The sequence below is a fragment of the Schistocerca gregaria genome, chromosome 5 (assembly GCF_023897955.1).
Source record: "Schistocerca gregaria isolate iqSchGreg1 chromosome 5, iqSchGreg1.2, whole genome shotgun sequence".
NCBI lineage: Eukaryota > Metazoa > Arthropoda > Insecta > Orthoptera > Acrididae > Schistocerca > Schistocerca gregaria.
Genome location: NC_064924.1, coordinates 305,197,598 through 305,209,820, shown reverse-complemented (window position 1 = coordinate 305,209,820; position 12,223 = coordinate 305,197,598). Strand labels below are relative to the sequence as shown.

Sequence of the window (12,223 nt, the reverse complement as noted above, 5' to 3'; positions counted from 1 at the left end):
ATTCCCTCTTGGTTGTTGTACACATTGTATATGACCCGTCTCTCCCTATAGCTTACCCCTACTTTTTTCAGAATCTTGAACAGCTTGCACCATTTTATATTGTCGAACGCTTTTTCCAGGTCGACAAATCCTATGAACGTGACTTGATTATTCTTTAGCCTTGCTTCCATTATTAGCCGTAACGTCAGAATTGCCTCTCTTGTGCCATTACTTTTCCTAAAGCCAAACTGATCGTCACCTAGCGCATTCTCAATTTTCTTTTCCAATTGTGCGATAATTCTCACACTTGTCAGCTCTTGCCGTCTTCGGAACTGTGTGGATGATGCTTTTCCGAAAGTCAGATGGTATGTCACCAGACTCATATATTCTACACACCAACGTGAATAGTCGTTTTGTTGCCACTTCCCCTAATGATTTTAGGAATTCTGATGGAATGTTATCTATCTCTTCTGCCTTATTTGACCGTAAGTCCTCCAAAGCTCTTTTAAATTCCGATTCTAATACTGGATCCCCATCTCTTCTAAATCGACTCCTGTTTGTTCTTCTATCACATCAGACAAATCTTCACCCTCATAGAGGCTTTCAATGTATTCTTTCCACCTATCTGCTCTCTCCTCTGCATGTAACAGTGGAATTCCCGTTGCACTCTTAATGTTACCACCGTTGCTTTTAATGTCACCAAACATTGTTTTGACTTTCCTGTATGCTGAGTCTGTCCTTCCAACAATCATATCTTTTTCGATGTCTTCACATTTTTCCTGCAGCCATTTCGCCTTAGCTTCCCTGCACTTCCTATTTATTTCATTCCTCAGCGACTTGTATTTCTGTATTCCTGATTTTCCCGGAACATGTTTGTACTTCCTCCTTTCATCAATCAGCTGAAGTATTTCTTCTGTTACCCATGGTTTCTTTGCAGCTACCTTCTTTGTACCTATGTTTTCCTTTCCAACTTCTGTGATGGCCCTTTTTAGAGATGTTCATTCCTCTTCAACTGTGCTGCCTACTACGCTACTCCTTATTGCTGTATCTATAGCGTTAGAGAACTTCAAACGTATCTCGTCATTCCTTAGAACTTCCGTATCCCACTTCTTTGCGTATTGATTCTTCCTGACTAATGTCTTGAACTTCAGCCTACTCTTCATCACTACTATATTGTGATCTGAGTCTATATCTGCTCCTGGGTACACCTTACAATCCAATATCTGATTTCAGAATCTCTGTCTGACCATGATGTAATCTAATTGAAATCTTCCCGTATCTCCCGGCCTTTTCCAAGTATACCTCCTCCTCTTGTGATTCTTGAATAGGGTATTCGCTATTACTAGCTGAAACTTGTTACAGAACTCAATTAGTCTTTCTCCTCTTTCATTCCTTGTACCAAGCCCATATTCTCCTGTAACCTTTTCTTCTACTCCTTCCCCTACAACTGCATTCCAGTCGCCCATGACTATTAGATTTTCGTCCCCCTTTACATACTGCATCACCCTTTCAATATCCTCATACACTTTCTCTATCTGTTCATCTTCAGCTTGCGACGTCGGCATGTATACCTGAACTATCGTTGTCGGTGTTGGTCTGCTGTCGATTCTGATTAGAACAACCTGGTCACTGAACTGTTCACAGTAACATACCCTCTGCCCTACCTTCCTATTCATAACAAATCCTACACCTGTTACACCATTTTCTGCTGCTGTTGATATTACCCGATACTCATCTGACCAGAAATCCTTGTCTTCCTTCCACTTCACTTCACTGACCCCTACTATATCTAGATTGAGCCTTTGCATTTCCCTTTTCAGATTTTCTAGTTTCCCTACCATGTTCAAGCTTCTGACATTCCACGCCCCGACTCGTAGAACATTATCCTTTCGTTGATTATTCAATCTTTTTCTCATGGTAACCTCCCCCTTGGCAGTCCCCTCCCGGAGATCCGAATGGGGGACTATTCTGGAATCTTTTGCCAATGGAGAGATCATCATGACACTTCTTCAACTACAGGCCACATGTCCTGTAGATACACATTACGTGTCTTTAATGCAGTGGTTTCCATTGCCTTCTGCATCCTCATGTCGTTGATCATTGCTGATTGTTCCGCTTTTAGGGGCAATTTCCCACCCCTAGGACAAGAGAGTGCCCTGAACCTCTATCTGCTCCTCCGCCCTCTTTGACAAGGCCGTTGGCAGAATGAGGCTGACTTCTTATGCCGGAAGTCTTCGGACGCCAATGCTGATTATTTATCAAAATTTAGGCAGTGGCGGGGATCAAACCCGGGACCGAAGACCTTTTGATTATGATTCAAAGACGCTACCCCTAGACCACGGGTATGGGACTTACTGTCTCGCAAATAAATTAATTAAGCTGCCTTAAGGTGTTGCTAGGCAATGTAATCAACACGGTGATATGTGTCTCAATTAAAACCGAACCTCGATATTTTAAATAAACTTTCGGTTCATCCTTATGAAAATCAGTACTTGTCTCAAAATTAACTTCCAACTTAGTGCATTAAGTCTAAGCACATTAGCAAATAATGCATGTGATTCACAGGACAGTCCGATTATACACTGGTGTGTAATGCCCTTTAAATTGAGTGCACAAGCTTCAGTCTTTCCTAACAGGCCAAACAAGTCCTTTGTCATAATGCAATTCCATGCAAAGTCTAACTGGAACTGGATTTGTCTCAATCTGAGTCAAAATCATAAAAAATAAAATTCACTGCACAGGTCAATGAACTGTACACATGCACTTTTGCACTCCACGTGATAACTCGCCCCAGAGTAAAAGCCACACATACATCCACTCTTTTATTTATTGATACAAAAATCAAAACACCATTATATTAAACAGATAAATTATGGCATGCAATTACTAATCAAAAATTTCTGATTCTGAATGAACTTCAAGAACTTGTATTTCATAATCAAAAAATTTATCGCCTGAGAGAAACTATTAGTTTCCTGAAACGGATTCAGATTACAGTCAGCATGTGTCTGGACAATGATGTCATGAATCAATACTTGCTTGGAATTAATGAAATACCTGTACTGGAAAATACTGTCTGGTGAGTGATTTACTGACTTCTATAACAAATTTGGGTGCCCCTTGCTTCGCTACAACTGCTCTTGGTATTTAAGTAAAGGCAGTTGGACACTGCTTTGTCCCCAGTGAGAGGCAATATCTGGAAGTTGGTATTCTCAGCACACTCTTGACACTGTGGACCTTGGGATATTGAATTCCCTAATGATTTCCAAAATGAAACGCCCTATGCATCTACCTCCAACTACCAGTCCACATTCAAAGTCTGTTACTTCCATGCCAGACACCTTTTCAGATGAAGCACTTGAGTACAAATGACAATTCTGCCAATGCACTGCCCCTTCATATGTTTTGTGCATGGTACTACCACCATCTGTGTATGTGCATATCGCTATCCTGTGACTTTTTCATTGTATATACATATTCCTCCTACTTCTCACATCATTACCTCTCAGTAATTATTTGAGACTTCCAGACAGCTAACAAATGAACAAGGCAGTTCTTTCAAAAATAGTACAAAATATGACCTGGGGTAACCCTCTTTCTCCCCTCTTTTCACTTTACATCTAGACATCTGTTTCACTTTTTTCTCCCAAGAATTCTGAAAAATATGACTTGGCACTTTTATAAGGTAGTAAAAAAAAATCAAGTTTGATGGGAATGAAAATAGTTTTTAGGTAGTCAAACGTTCACAACAATCTCAAATTATAAGTAACTAACTTCATTGTCTAGTGTATACAAAAGTAAGATGTGGTAATTCCAGTACTAATGATGATGTGGTAGAGGATGGAAATCATCCAACAAGCTATTTGTTGTCAAATACTTTAATGAAATGTAGAAGCACAGTACAATTGAACAATCTATAATGGTGCACCAACAAAGACAGAGTAGAGTCAAAGAACATAACATCAAAGATGAATGATAATGTTCTAGTGGACAATCATCACCACAAACATACTGTAAAAGGCAATATTGAAAAAAGTGAAAGATATTCCTAATTTTCTGTGAAAATAAAATTTTGAATAATCTCACTGTATAATTAGAGGTACAGTATGCAATGTCCAAGTTCATCTTTTCATATTAATTACAAACAACCATGAATTATTCTTAATATTTTTTCTGACAGGCCAGCTGCGGTGGTCTCACGGTCTAGGCCCTCAGTCCGGAACTGCGCAACTGCTAAGGTTGTAGGTTCGAATCCTGCCTCGGGCATGGATGTGTGATGTCCTTATGTTAGTTAGGTTTAAGTAGTTATAATTTCTAGGGGACTTATGACCACAGATATTAAGTCCCATAGTGCTCAGAGCCATTTGAACCATTTTCTGACAGTGACAATCCAGCTTTTTATTTATTTTCAGGTATGCATTTAATAAGTAAGACAGTTTCTAAACTTTATCCTTTGGTTTTAATTACTTATAGTCAGCTGCAGCGTTATAGTCAATATTTCTGATGAATCACCCAAGTAATTTCTCTCTGTGTCATCAAAAGGTAGAGTTATCAAACGAAATTCACAAACCATAAAATATGTCAGACATACTGCAAGCATCTCAAATGTTCATGAACACAATCATAGACCAAACCTCTATCTCAACTGGTACCATAACCTCACCTTAGTTGCTCTCCTAAACCATATACTGTGTACCAACACAAGTAAGACTAAAATAAATTACAGATCATAACACTTGTAAGGCCCCAACACATCATCATCGTAACATCATCTTAACCATCATCAATGTCACAGAATACATCAAAATACTTTATCTTAATATCTCCAATAAGCTTTATCAAAATATCATAAACCTCAAAAATACCTCTCCATTGCTTCCTCATAACTCCACACTACCCTGAACACGGCCATGGATCTATGATATTTCTGAACTGGGGCAAAAAATTGATAGTGGTGTCCCCCTCTCCCCTCAAGCATTTGACGGACATCAAAAATGTTAAAAAAATAAATTTTTTAGAAATATGTTCGTTTTGTAGCACACATCTTTCCGAAGAGTTTGATATATAAAATACATATGTTCGAGGAAATGGGAGACATGTTATTTGGTCTTTTAGTATAGAGATCAGGTATCTGAAGTCTATTGAGTTGTATGCTTTTTGAAAGTCAATGAAAGTGATAACATTTGAGTTTGCTCTTGAGTTTTTGTTTGCCATGAGGTTTTTGAGGCTTAGGATTTTTTCTGATAAAAATCTTCTTTTCCTGAAACCCACCTAATATTCTCAAAGTTGATAGTCATTTGGGGGTTCCAGCAGGGCTTTGAGAACATCTTGTATATTATGTCTAGGACTGATATTCGTCTGTAGTCACTGCCATCAATTTTGGACCATCCCTCATGGAGTGGATAGATATGTTTTTATTTCACAATAAAGTTTTTTTTTATTTCATAAGACTTATTCATTCATTCCCTGCCTCCTTTGAATCTACGCTTACACACGTATGGAGATGAGCAGTTGTTTGAAAATGGTTTCTGAGGTGTTTATTATCCAATGCTATGATTATTTAATCTCAGCTAACTGTATTAATCTTATTTTAAAAATTTTGTTATTGTTCCAGTGCCAGTAAATGCTGACTCACAATGCATTCCTAAAAGCTTTGGATATGACAGTATCGTATGTGTCTGCAATGCCACATACTGTGATGAATTTGAAACAGTAACACACTATCCATCTGGAAAGTATTTACTATACACATCAACAAAAGATGGCCTCCGCTTTAAGAAGAGCGTTGGTTCCTTTTCTCCAAGAAAAGGTGCCTCTTGTAAGTACATACATCCGGGAAATTCTTTATCAGTTTTATAAGTGTCTGCATAATGTACCATACTGTACTATATCCTTCAGAAAAGATATCATCATCATCATCATCATCATCACCATCACCATCACCATCATCATTTAAGACTGATATGCCTTTCAGCGTTCATTCTGGAGCATAGCCCCCTTATAAAATTCCTCCATGATCCCCTATTCAGTGCTAACATTGGTGCCTCTTCTGATGTTAAACCTATTACTTCAAAATCATTCTTAACTGAATCCAGGTACCTTCTCCTTGGTCTGCTCCGACTCCTCCTACCCACTACTGCTGAACCCGTGAGTCTCTTGGGTAACCTTGCTTCTCCCATGTGTGTAACATGACCCCACCATCTAAGCCTGTTCATCCTGACTGCTACATCTATAGAGTTCATTCCCAGTTTTTCTTTGATTTCCTCATTGTGGACACTCTCCTGCCATTGTTCCCATCTGCTAGTACCTGCTATCATCCTAGCTACTTTCATATCTGGAACATCAACCTTGTTGATAAGGTAACCTGAATCCACCTAGCTTTCACTCCCATACAACAAAGTTGGTCAAAAGATTGAACAGTGCACAGATAACTTAGTCTTGGTACTGACTTCCTTCTTGCAGAAGAGAGTAGATCGTAGCTGAGCGCTCACTGCATTAGCTTTGCTACACCTCGCTTCCAGTTCTTTCACTATGTTGCCATCCTGTGAGAATATGCATCCTAAGTACTTAAAACTGTCCACCTGTTCTAACTTTGTTCCTCCTATTTGGCACTCAATCCGTTTATATTTCTTTCCCACTGTCATTACTTTCGTTTTGGAGATGCTAATCTTCATACCATAGTCCCTACATTTCTGATCTAGCTCTGAAATATTACTTTGCAAACTTCCAATCGATTCTGCCATCACAACTAAGTCATCTGCATATGCAAGACTGCTTATTTTGTGTTCACATATCTTGATCTCACCCAGCCAGTCTATTGTTTTCAACATATGATCCATAAATACTATGAACAACAGTGGAGACAGGCTGCAGCCTTGTCTTACCCCTGAAACTACTCTGAACCATGAACTCAATTTACCGTCAACTCTAACTGCTGCCTGACTATATATGTAAAGACCATTAATTGCTTGCAAAAGTTTGCCTCCTATTCCATAATCTTGTATAACAGACAATAACTTCCTCCTGGGAACCTGGTCATATTATCAGAATGAATATTTGTAATGTACAGATTTTTTTCCTGCTTTCCCAGCTGATTACAAGTAGAACTCCAGTTTCACAAGGAATCTGAACTTATGCTGTAACCTGGTTCTTTCAATCAAACAAAGCTTAGGTAGAAGTGAAAGATGTACTGTATTAACCATCAGAAAAAAATCTTAAGACAAACTTGGGACTGAAGCATGGATCTAAAAATTAGCCTAGTACAAAGATGTCACTTTGCAGTGGCTCATGTAGGAAATGCATAAAATTCATTTATTGTTGTTGGCAAAACTACTTCTCTTCCACTTGCATTACATTGAACCACTTGCTACCTAGGAAAGTCCTAAGCGTATTGACAAGAACATGTCCAACTGAAACATGGCAAGAGGAATTAACTCCATTTGCCATAATTCTACTCCTTAGTTAACTTTTTCTCTTTTCTCTGTTATACTGTATATTAAGCCTCTGTCCTATTTAGATAATCATTACAAAATTTTTCTCAATATTTTGCACTTTTCTAGCTAATATCTTCATCTCATTCAAATGCAAATGAGTCATTTGGCATCCATTCATGATATTATACCTTAGACTGGCTTCCAGGTAGTTCTAGAAGTTTCTTTGTCAAATTAGTTCTTATAATGACATATGGGTTTTACATAAAATTAAAATATAATAAAGAAATGTATCTTTTCATATGTAGAAAAATCTGAGAATCAAACCAGTTAGAAAAGATATTTTATATAGTCCTGAAGCAAAATTTGAAGATTTCAAAACTGTTCCTCATGAAAAGGTTTAATTACACTTGAAAAATATGGTATTTTTGTATCAAGAGTAATTGTTACTGGTAAATTTTACTGTGTTTTTGAAATTAAATGAAGGCAATAACTTATAACTTATAATTTAGCATAATTTATATAAAATTTTCATTGAATATACATGGCATTTGTTATAAGTTATGTGGATGAAATGGAAGGAAATTAGTTCATTTACAGATGCAAATCTTCATTTAATTTATGTTTTTGTTTACTTATAAAGTTATATCTATAGGATGACAAACTTTTTGTAATTTTATGTTTTCACATGGAAACGGACAAAAATGTTATTGTACATTACAGATAAATTTAGAATGTGTAACTTGAAAGTACCTCAGTGCATCATGTGCTTATGCAAAAACCATAAGCTGCATACATTATGTGAGAGATCAGAACAAATTTCACCCAAGTGATAGTGGTACTGCTAGTGGCCTTGCTGCAGTGGTAACAATGGTTCCCATCAGATCACCAAACTTAACCACAGTTGGGTTTGGCTAGCACTTGGACAGGTGACCATTTGGGTCTGCCAAGTGCTGTTGGCAAGCATGGTGCACTCAACCCTTGTGAAGCCAATTGAGGGGCTACTAGTCTCAGAGGTAATGGCTTTGGTCACAAAAACTGACAGTGTTTGAGAGATCGGTGTGCTAACCACATGCCCTTCCATACCTGTATCCAGTGATACGTATTGGCTGAGCATGACATTGTGGTTGATCAGTACTGTTGGACCTTCCAAGGCCTGTTTAGATTAGTTTTAGAAAGTGGTAATATAACATTCAGTTAATCCAAAAATGTGTCATAGATTTGGTCGACCAAATAACTCTTAAAACTTGGTTTGTTAAAACTGGTAGTAGATGCACTACTTTTACATAAAATATCAAAAATCTTAGCTAGGCAATATTTCAGTAAAATTCATTATTCATTCATGTGTTTGAACTCTGCCAAGGCTTTACTTAGTTTTTCAGTTAAAATAACTCTTGAAGTGAAGTCTGAAACCACGTTCTCAGAAAAATATTGTGAGTTAATAATTCTTTATTTGTGAATGGACATAACTCACTCAAAAGTCTTGATTTCCAGTAAGCAGTTTACCTTTTCTGAAAAGTCATTACCTAAAATGTTATTTGTAATGAAAATTTCCATCATTCAGAAAATACCTCCATTATGTGTACCTTTAAGCAAGTTTAATTCCAAGAACTGAATTATAATTAAGTTACCCTCATTCTTCAGAGCTACAAAATGCCTTTGGTTTTTAGAATAAAGTGTTAATTAAGAAAAAAGTAAATTAGAAAATTACTAACCTATGCAATTTATGTGAAGCTCATTTAGTACCCCTCAGTAGCGCTCAAGGTGTGAATGAAAAAGTCCACACAGGTTTGTTAACTTTCCAGTTCTTTATCATATGGATAAACCAAATATTACTTGGTTCTCTGTAATGTCATTGCCACTAATTTCAACATTGTTTCCTACATAGAGCAATATGAGTTTACCGATTTCAATAAATATTCACACACTTGTCTATAAGTGCAACTACTGGGCAACAGCTCTGGTAATCTGTGCCTGGTAATTGTTCTGGTAATCTCTCCAAGACAGAGTCTGTAATTCGCATTTTTCATGTTAACATCTCAATGTAAAGATTCATGTTTTTGTTTTCAGCTGACTAACATTTCAACATCAAAGTCACAAGTATCAGCATATCTGAGTTTTACAGTCAGTTAGTGTAAATATTACATGAAATCATTTGAACAGTGCACCTACAATTGTCCAAATAACTTCTTTGTTGTCATATGTTAGTATGGCTCCAGTGACACACTCTGAAAACTGTTTACAAGTTCTGTTAAAAAATTACAGAACTTTGTCCACAAAATTTTTCTATGCTTACCTTCTATTTATTGTGTGTGGTCTCCTTCGAAACATTCCTCTCCACATTTGATACACCACTCCCAACACTGTTTCCATTTCTGAAAACACTCTTGGTATGCTTCTTGCTGGATCAGACAAAGCCCTACCTGTGAATTTTCTTTTATTTCGTCTATCATTGCAAATCTTCATCCTTTCAATGGCAGTTTCAACTTTGGAAATAAAACAAGTCTGCAGGGTCCACATCTGGAGAGTATGGAGGATGAGGCAGCACAGTGACTCTGTTTTTTGTTCAATAGTCATGCACAAACAGGGCGGAATCTGTGGGCATATTATCATGATGTGAGAGCCGTGAATTGTCTCACCACGTTTCAGGCTCTTTCCTTCTCACATTTTCTTGCAGGTGTTGCAACATGTCCCAATAGTACTATTGATTAACAGTTTGTCCCTGAGGCACAAATTCATAATGGACTAATCCTTCAACATCAAGGAAAGCTATTGGTATGGCTTTGGCAGTTGACCTGACCTGAGAAGCTCTTTTTGGTCTTGGAGAATCTTCCCCAACCCATCAAGAAGATTGGGTCAGGGTTTCACAATATGATCCAGCTGAAATCTTACATTCTTCTGCAATCTCATGGACAGTCAGTCTTGGATTGGCATGCACAATTTCATTGATGTTCTTGACATGAGCATTGTCAGTAGACATTGAAGGCCATCCTGAATTAGGGTCACCTTTAACTTCCATCCAGCCATTTGTAAACCATATGAACTATTCGTAACACTGAATATGACTTAAACACTCTTCATCATAAGCTTCCTGCATCATTTGCCTTGTCTCTATAATGGTTTTCTTGAGTTTCACACAAAATTTAATGCAGATGCATTTGCTCCTCTGACTCTGCCATCTCTAAATTTGCAAACTTTGCAATGCAGTGTTCTATTCAGTACAGTACTGAACAATAACTAACAGATGTATAACAATGAAACTTCCAGCAGTTACACATTAAACACAGGTGTGTGTCGGGATGCCAACAGCATTTTTCTCCAAATCACTGATGGCACAAAATCACGAATGTTCTGGAATTTTTTGAGCAGACCTCATATGACTATGAGTATTTTTCTTTGTCAAGATTTATGGTTTGTGGAAACATGAGAGATGATTTCACTATGAAGATGTATACAAATGAAATTGACACTGTTTAGAGTTCATTCAGTGTTGTTTCAAAAGTGGTTTATTTGAACTACAAAAAGAGTTGAGAGAAATTTTGGCAGTAATGAATGAAAAGTAATCTTGATTTAAAATCAGTGGTGTCATGTCCATCATAGAAAAACAAAGTTACAACTGTAAAAAACTTCAGAGAATGAGGCTTCAAAATTTCAGCTTTACTGAGGATCATCAGTAGTAACCATTTCACTAACTTTACACAGTTTTTCTAGTTAAGTGTGTGCATAGCAAATGGACAGGAATTTTTTTGTACTGGAATGTGGTACTCAGTGAAGAAGCTTTAAAAAATTCTAAACTTAGTGGTATGTTTTTGCTATGGAATCATATCATCACTCAGAATTTTTTCATCATCTATGGTGTGGCCTGAAATGAGAGGAAGAATCCACGTCATTTGTAATCAGTTATATTTTCTGGTAATACCTTGATGATATCCACATTGACCTGAGACCATCCTTGAAGGGCAGCAGGATTTCCACAACATTGCTGATCCCTGTGTAATGGGGATTATTCAAATACCTTAAGTAGTGGTTGATATTCTGAGAATCTGATTTGCTTAATCCAAAGGCCTAACATAATACTCTTTTAAATAATCTCTCCTTTGAACTGCAGGAAGTGAAACAATTCCAAAAGGGTATCTGGAGAGCAAGATTATAGAGTGTTCCAAAAATGAATTATTGCCCCATGCACACACTTCTTGGAGATTTTTCTTGCAGATTTTTCTTTGCGGTTTTCTTTCAGTTCAACATTTTAGAGGCTGGATACTTTGGATAGTTCCCTTTAGGATGGTTTTACATGTCAAATATTTGATCGAGCCTGTGAAACACTAATATTTTGACTCCTATACACTCAGGTGACAAAAGTCATAGGAGAGCAATATACTCATATACTGATGGTGGTAGTGTCACATGACTGCACAATGAGGATTAATGGATTTTTAATTCAGGATAGTAGTTGGGGCAAGACACATGGGACATTCTATTTCCTAAATCATTATGGGAATCAATATTCCAGTACTTATAGTGTTAGGAGTGTGTGGAGAATACCAAATTTCAGGCTTTACTGCTCACCACGGATACTGCAGTGGCCATTGGCCTTTGTGTAACAAGCAAGAGCAGTGGAATTTCTGTAGATTTGTCACTGCTAACAGACAAGCAAAACTGAATGAAATAACCACAGAAATCAATATGAGATATATAAAAAAAACATATCCAGTAAGACAGCAGTGTGGCAAAATGTGGTATTGATGGGCTATGGCAGCAGACAACCAATGCAATTGTCTTTGCTAATAGCATGACATCACTTGCAGCACTTCTCC

The 12,223-nt window shown here is 37.3% G+C and overlaps 1 protein-coding gene across 2 annotated transcripts in view; it reads left to right on the top strand.

The window, feature by feature from the left end:
- The window catches only part of LOC126271867 (lysosomal acid glucosylceramidase-like), a 195,053-nt gene that overhangs the window by 97,201 nt on the left and 85,629 nt on the right, over positions 1 to 12,223 (top strand). For both annotated transcript variants that reach the window (XM_049974206.1, XM_049974207.1), the window contains exon 3: positions 5,594 to 5,797. In XM_049974206.1, the coding sequence (XP_049830163.1) occupies positions 5,594 to 5,797 (204 nt within the window). The remainder of the gene's footprint in view (positions 1 to 5,593; positions 5,798 to 12,223) is intronic.